Source organism: Eremomyces bilateralis (genome assembly GCF_010015585.1).
Source record: "Eremomyces bilateralis CBS 781.70 unplaced genomic scaffold P152scaffold_2, whole genome shotgun sequence".
Taxonomy (NCBI): domain Eukaryota; kingdom Fungi; phylum Ascomycota; class Dothideomycetes; order Eremomycetales; family Eremomycetaceae; genus Eremomyces; species Eremomyces bilateralis.
This window is the reverse complement of record NW_022985068.1, coordinates 1,054,394-1,061,635: the sequence shown is the minus strand read 5'-3', so window position 1 is coordinate 1,061,635 and position 7,242 is coordinate 1,054,394. Positions and strand designations below refer to the sequence as shown.

General features: G+C 46.9%; 2 protein-coding genes across 2 annotated transcripts; one reads left to right on the top strand and one right to left on the bottom strand.

Annotated features, from left to right (window-relative positions):
- The first annotated feature begins 4,304 nt into the window (after positions 1-4,304).
- On the top strand, positions 4,305-5,575 carry P152DRAFT_121197 (NAD(P)-binding protein). Its single transcript, XM_033673706.1, has 4 exons — positions 4,305-4,490; positions 4,541-5,040; positions 5,097-5,372; positions 5,428-5,575. The coding sequence occupies exons 1-4, from the start codon at positions 4,401-4,403 to the stop codon at positions 5,534-5,536; spliced, it is 975 nt and encodes a 324-aa protein (XP_033538008.1). The 5' UTR covers positions 4,305-4,400; the 3' UTR covers positions 5,537-5,575.
- A 38-nt stretch (positions 5,576-5,613) lies between these two features.
- P152DRAFT_389554 (uncharacterized protein) lies at positions 5,614-6,627 on the bottom strand (the record flags this gene model as incomplete). Its single annotated transcript, XM_033675989.1, has 2 exons — positions 5,614-6,286; positions 6,341-6,627. The coding sequence occupies 2 exons, from the start codon at positions 6,625-6,627 to the stop codon at positions 5,614-5,616; spliced, it is 960 nt and encodes a 319-aa protein (XP_033538007.1).
- Positions 6,628-7,242: the final 615 nt, after the last annotated feature.

The window sequence follows — 7,242 nt, the reverse complement described above, 5'->3', positions numbered from 1 at the left end:
GAATTGGCCGGCCAATCGATGACCCAAATGCCGTGCGTCTCCAGCCATTCTTGGGTGATTTTAGCCGTATGGATCCTTGCGTTATCCTGGATAACAACATCCCCGGGTTCGTACGTAGGGAGAAGTCCCTCCTCTAACGTAGCGATGTAGGATTTCGCGGAATATCCCTGTCTTGCGGAGGTTTCGTCGCGATCCATGATCACCAGGCCTGACCTCCCATCACGCGAGATTGAGCCCCATATCATCTGTGAAATGGCCTTGCCAGAGGTCTTAGGCTCTACCATTTGCGGATCATATGCCTCGTGGTACAGTCGCCATACCCATACCTGCTTACCGCCCGCCCCCTTCTCATACGAGCACTCGTCCGTGGAGTGGGTCCGGGAGAAGTCGAATTCAAGGAATTCGTGGGCAAATCGGAGGCGGTCTTTTGCGTGGTGGGGCTTCAGGTAAGGCCTCTTCTTCGCTCGCCATTTCGTAAGGTGATATTTCTTAAGGGTTCGGTAGATAGTCTTCCTAGAATTGCGGAGGTATGAAATACCTGCGAGGAGCTCTCCATACTCCATTTTAGGAAATCGACGTGTGATTTGGACGATATGCCGTTCGTCAGGGCGTGATAGCTTATGGGGACACCCTTCACGGGGTAAAGATACGGTGGTTTGATGTTCTTCCCACCTCTCTAGAGTCCCATACACCGCGCTTCGAGAGACGCGAAAGTTCCGCGCGATTTCAGTCTTTGGTTTCCCATCTTCAGCAGCCTGAAAAATCCCAACTCTTTGAGCGGCCGATAACTCCTTATTAGCCCTCGATTACCACTTATTTTTGTGCCAAAAGACCTCATTTTGGTAAAGTTATTGGTTGTCTAAGTAAGGGGTGGGTGTAGAGATATTCAGCTGAGAATGGGGTCTGTGCGCAGACTTTTGGTTTAGTAGTACAGTAGGATCATCTGATGCTTTCCTACTATCTTAGGGATAATGTAAAGGAAAATCTTCCCCGATGGTGTTCGTGCTGATTGAGACCCTCTAATATCTAATGAATCCAGTATTGCACACTCTGTGATCTTGTTCTTTAATAATTCTTCGAATCCGGATACCCTGATAGGTTCAGGGAAGGTAAACCTGTCAAGCTTTAATCGCCTTGTAATTCTTTCTTCGATCAGTCTATAAGATTGCGACCCATTATTGATCAGGGTAAGGACGTTATGTACTTATGTTGCTTGTTCACGTATGCGGGGATGGTAAAAGTGTTCCTTCCATGTTAAATGAATTCCATTCATTTATCAACTTGTTAACTATAGACTTTCCTATCCTTAGGCCCTAGGCGCCGACTTTCGGCTAGGGCATCTCGTTTTCCGATTCTGTCTCTTCTGATTGTCCTTGCTCATTGTTCTGGGAAGTCAATAACACTGGTTGAGGCTTTTCCGTGAGAATTCCATGCGTGAACTCGCGCGCAGGGCTCACAGGCTTCAGGGAAGCTACTCGCAGTTTGTTTTCTGCCATTCGGATTCGTACGAACACGTTCGTTTTCCCCCCATCGTTGGCGAGTCCTATCCTGACGTCTATATATTTCAAGTTTCTAGGACATTCAGTCCAGAATCCACCAATTGCCATATAGAGCATGATCATGGCGAAGTCGCTAAGTTATGCCGTAGAGTGGAGGATATCGCGGTGTCGATTCAGGAGAGCCTGCATAATGACTACTATATCCTGAGCATTCGCGGCCCACTTTCGGCGCTTAAGTTCGTTAAAGATACCGGTAAGCAAAGGAAGGTCGTGGACAATCCACTACAGAGACGTTAGTATCCTTCTCCGTAGAAATAGAGAGCAGACCTCATATTAGAAATCTCCCACACGGGTCCTGAAATCAGTTTTCCACTTGGATTAGCGAGTCTCCATTGCCTCGCGGCGTGCCTATTCTCTCTTCTTTTAGGTGTAAGAACTGCTTAGTCTCCTTCCTGCACAAGAGCTCTCCACAAAGTCAGGACGGTTAATACTCGATTAACCTGTCGGACTTCGTCGGATTCTTGATCTCCCAACGCAACCCGAGAGACCCAAGAGTCGGAGACATAGGTCTGGAGAATGGCACAACATGTATCCTAGGCTGAGGCTACCTCCACTGGTGAAGAGCTGCAAAGGGATAACCAGCTCCCAGGTATCGTCCGGCTCGCGGTGTAGGACGTCGCAAACGTATCTAGAGGATGTGAGTGTAGGTCATAGGCATGATAAGTCCAGGTGTTCCGTACTCCTTGAAGAGTCACATGGCGTAGCTGCGCTTGTAGATAGTTCTGTCCGACACTGGGACCGTATCGTCGAGGGGCTTGCCCTGGAAGCTAGCTAGAAGCTCTTTTGCCTCTTGCTCTCCGGCTTCGCCCTTTTTAATAGTGCGTCGTGGCGTCATAATCAAAGACGTTTCTTAGAATAAATGTAGAGAACTTTGGCTTCTTGGAGTGTTGATAGCGTCGACTACCTCCGAAACCGATGGGACTGGAACTTGAGAATACTAAAGAACTGCGAACAGAACTGCGAACAGGGCTGAGGACTGAGGGCGAGACTGTAGAACCGCGAACAGGACTTCTGACGGAGTGCGAGAAAGAGCACCTTTACGATCCTTACCAGGGAGTATTTTCGACGGGCCCTCGTCTTTCGGCGGTATTGACCCTCTGTTTTCAACCTCGTTTATACCGCTGGGAGAGTATAGGGCAACTCCCATTGCTGTATGTTTTTGTTTTTGTTTGGTTGAATTTTGCAGATTGCTAGGTTGATATTGTGAAAAGTTTCAATTACTACTACATACGGCCATATCAACCTGAATATAGGGCATCCCGTCCGCTCTGCCGTACTCAAGCAGGTTAGAGATGGAATAGTACTACGGTGGGTGACCACGTGGGAACTCCTATTGCTGTATGTTTTTGTTTTTTTGGCTACTGTGCCGAGTTTTTTAGTGGGTGGAATGGATCTGTGTGTTATGGTGAGAGAGAGAGATTCATACGCCCGTCAGGCCTCTCTGCGAGGCCCATGTGGGGAACTACCTAGGCTGACTAATTACATACATTGGTGCCTTGTGGCCTTGTGCCCCATTTTCTATCTTCGTTCTACTGACTTCTATATCTGTGTCTAACATAGGGAAGTATTATAAGTGTGCTAAGGGAATAAGATGGTCAGTTTGCTGGATGCCTCTGTTCTTCTAGGTTCTGATCTAGAGTGACGCTGCTCTTACTCGGGCACAGCGTCGGATCGGAGGGTTGAGACCATATAGTTAGTAGAAGGGAATGTATAACTAGGAGAGAAGGTGTAGGAGAGAAGGTGTAGGAGAGAAGGTGTAGGAGAGAAGGTGTAGAGGGATGTCATGTTCCTGGGTCTAGTCTTCCAGTGTCCTGGATGAACTGTATCGTTGCCGTAACTACTTCCGTGTTCGGAGACCATCGTTTGATCGGGCCGTCCTTTAGTTCTGATTCGTACGCTCCAAGGCGTAACTTAAGTTTGCATACCATCTCTTGGCATGGCTTCACATGCCAAGACATGCTGAATGAGGCTTGGCCCATCATCCTTGTAGAGATGAGAATTAACAGATCCTATCCCATGCATTTTGTGAGATAAATAGCGGTTTCGCTCAATCTGTTGATTGGTGCAGCGATACAGTGGGAAAACACCATTAGATTCCAAAAGAGTGTAGAAAGATTTGCCTTGATCCTGAAGAGCAGGAATTGTTGGAAAGGCCTGCAGGAACAGCCTATTTTCGTAGAATTCCTATTGAACAAACGGACCATAAGCTTCTCTGAATCAAACTCCTTCTGTTGGGATAACTATAGAAAGGCAAGATTAGAATACAGAGTAATCAGTAATCACGGTCCCTTTGGCCTGCGACACAGGCTGTTCCTGCAGCTACTTTATATAGTTTACAATGGTGATCTATCCCCTAAAAAGGGAAAGAATAGGGATAAGCTTTAGTACGAGGCAGTGCTTCGTAGCCGTCACATCACAGCTTGTTCTCTGCAAAGATGGATGAGGGCCAATCGGAGTCCTCGTAACCGTCCCTATAACAATCCTTGTTGCGACTAGGCCCGAACCTTGAATTGCATCTGCACTAATTACCACCCCGCGATTCCAAAAGTGGAAAACAATCAAAGGTGATTTTCAAAGTTCAAATTTTCCTATATCCCGTTCCAGTCCATAATCCTCAGCCTTCAAATTTCTTTTTATATGCTTTATAATGTAACATGGAGTTTAAGCGGCTTTAAAGGTCGTAAGTAGAGCGGTGTAGAGATTATGTCCGTAGTTAAACTGTATAAAGAACCTGCTTCTATCGTGTCCGGAAAACCCATCAGTTGCGGGAACCATTAACCAATTCATTCGCCATCTACACCACAAAACGAAACTAAAGAAAAATAAAATCCCACCATTACAATGGCCAGCTTCACTACTTTCGTCCGAGAGCAGCATAAAAAGCTTCCTCTCATTCCGACGACTCAGGACTGCACAGGTGGGACGTATATTGTTGGTTTCCCATTGATCAACAAGCATCACATCTCCCTGACTACCAGCAGATTACAGGGTCCAACCAAGGTCTCGGCTACGAATGCGCAAAACACCTCATCGCCTTGTCCGCAAATAAAGTCATCATCGCCGTCCGATTTCTCAGCAGAGGTGATGCAGCAAAGGCCAAAATTGAGGCTGAAACAGGTCGAAAAGGTGTTATAGAGGTGTGGCATCTCGACCTCAGTTCTTACGACTCTGTCAAAGAGTTCGTAAAGAAGGTGGAAACACTTGATCGGGTCGACGCCATCATCGAGAATGCCGGTATCGCAATGGCAGAGAGCATAATCGCGGAAGGACTGGAGTCTACTTTGACGGTGAATGTCGTGAGCACGATGCTTTTGGCCGTCCTGGTACTTCCAAAATTGCAAGAGAGCGCTAGGAAGTTTGGGATCGTGCCACATTTGGTACTAGTTGGGAGTGAGGTAGCATTCCAGGCTAAAGGCGAACTCGAGAAGATAGACGGAGACCTAATTGATGGGGTGAGCCAAAGCCCGATGCCAGGAAAGAGGTTTGTTAGAATGTGAGTGTTCAAATAAAGAGAGCGACTCGCTGATGAACACACAGGTACGAAATCTCTAAGCTGCTCCTCCTATATGCCATGCGAGAGTTCGCATCCCTTCATCCATATCGCGAAACTGGAGTCGCCATCAACTACGTCAATCCTGGACTTTGCAACACCGAGCTGAGTAGAAATGCGGGATGGGTACAGTGGTTAATTATTGCTATCGTGCGAACACTGCTGGCAAGATCTGCAGAGGTGGGTAGCCGGAATCTGCTTTACGCGGCTGTGGCAGGGAAATATAGCAATGGAAAATACATATCCGCCTGCGAGGTCAAAGAGTAAGCCATCCATCTCCCGTCATATATCTATGACTCTGCTAATTTGGATTGCCAGAGACCACGTAGCATCGTGGGCGACGAATGTAGTGGGCAGGCGAATACAGCAACGTGTTTGGGAAAGTCTGCGCAAAAAGTTGAACACTATCTATTCGGGGTGCGTCTAATTGTTGTGTGTTCGGAAGTTGTTCGCGGGTCATGTATGCGCGTGCGCAGTTAGCGAGAACACGTTTATAGCCACAACTTATTCCCAGATTACAACTTTCCATAGCTCTTGACCTGGCCCGTGATGAAATGCATCGATCCAAGGAAATTTTTTGATTTCGGTAAGAGCATCATCCCAGCTGCTCACATCTAGGTTACGGAGAGAAGTTTTGATGCGAGGGACAAGCCAGTCTCTATCCTTAATTTCAAACACGGAAATACCACCAATGAAAAGGAGCCAGAGACGTGTCTTTTCCTCTAACAGTAGCTCGCCAGTAGGGCTAAGGAAGATGTTTCTGAGAAGCATCGCGAGGAGCTTATATGAGAGTCGCTGAGACCTGCCATGCTGGAAAAGCATAGTAGTCATTAGTGCCAGTAGTCCAAGCTGAATTGCACACTCTTTATTGCTTTCTGGTCTTTTACCAGCTAGCGGGTAGGAGTATAGCAGACGATAGCAGACAGAGATTAAAATCTCTTGGTATATATCAGGCTCAAGTTTGAAGCAGGCACGGTCACTATTAAGGAGACCTGAGACAGCCATGATGTCCGCGTAGACATGTGCTATATCGCGATGGCACCTCTCTGCAGCCGGATAAGTGTAATTACCCCACGTGTTCGAGGGCTCTAACATCATTGTGAAGATCTTCCGAGGAAACTCGTCTCTATAGAAGCGTGGCCGTGATCCATCGTGGAGTGCGAACTCAATATCTGCTCTATCCATATTTAGCCAGAGATACAACGAACAGCTGGAGCAGGTACGGACTCACCTGCAGACCTTTTGGGCGAAAATGAAATTGGGTTCCAGCGTAGCGATGCCACCACGAAGCTCGATTAAGTGCTCTAATGCATCTATATGGACCTTACTACGACTCAGCTGTCCTCGAAAATCATCATGGAGGGCCATAGACATGACTGCAGCGACTGTAGAGTCTGGTACAGTCTCATAATGCCGTATATTTCGGGCTATACAGCGATAGGTGTTCGACAGATACTGAAGGGCACGTGGCGAGGTGTCTTGTTTCCCTGTCCACGAGTCTTTACACAACTCGGACATAGCAAGCACGCTGTAAAAGACTGTTCGGTATTAGCAGTCTGTCACTAACAAACTTGGATCACTTACAAGCTTCGTCAGTTAACAAACATTGAAACCAAAGCTGCCTTCTGGTATCAACAGGGTTACAGAATTCGATAGGATAAACAGCCTGATTGGAGATATGTACGACTAAAAACGTTAGCAAATAGAAGCAGCTTTAAATGGCTATCTCTGTACCCACATTGATGTATAAGATCTATCATGAACGGTCTCACCTCCCATGCGAATTCGACACCAGAGAAGCTGTTTCCCAGAGATGGAGACAGTACATCCATCTTCTTGGGGACATTATAGTTGCTTCGATTGGTTACTGACGACTCAATTCCTGGACTAGAAATCTCGTTAAAGAAGTTAAAGTCGGCCTCTTCTTTTTGAGTCGATCGCAGCCGTGTCTTGCCGGTGTTTTTGCTGGTGTTTTTGCCTTTCATAACATGACTGCGTATCAACTTGCGAGTGGCTGGATCAGTACTGCCGTTCTCGATAAATTGGAAACTCATGGCCAGAGAGTGAGATATAGGGAGATAAGACCTCTGCTAAAGAATAACGTTAGGTGATGGCGCTGTGGCACATCAATAT

Bases quoted from the DNA above. Each gene is read 5' to 3' on its own strand.
- P152DRAFT_121197 (XM_033673706.1), top strand. From the start codon at position 4,401: ATGGCCAGCTTCACTACTTTCGTCCGAGAGCAGCATAAAAAGCTTCCT. The intron at 5,041-5,096 runs GTTTGTTAGAAT...ATGAACACACAG, and splicing joins AGCCCGATGCCAGGAAAGAG to GTACGAAATCTCTAAGCTGC. The intron at 5,373-5,427 runs GTAAGCCATCCA...TTGGATTGCCAG, and splicing joins TCCGCCTGCGAGGTCAAAGA to AGACCACGTAGCATCGTGGG.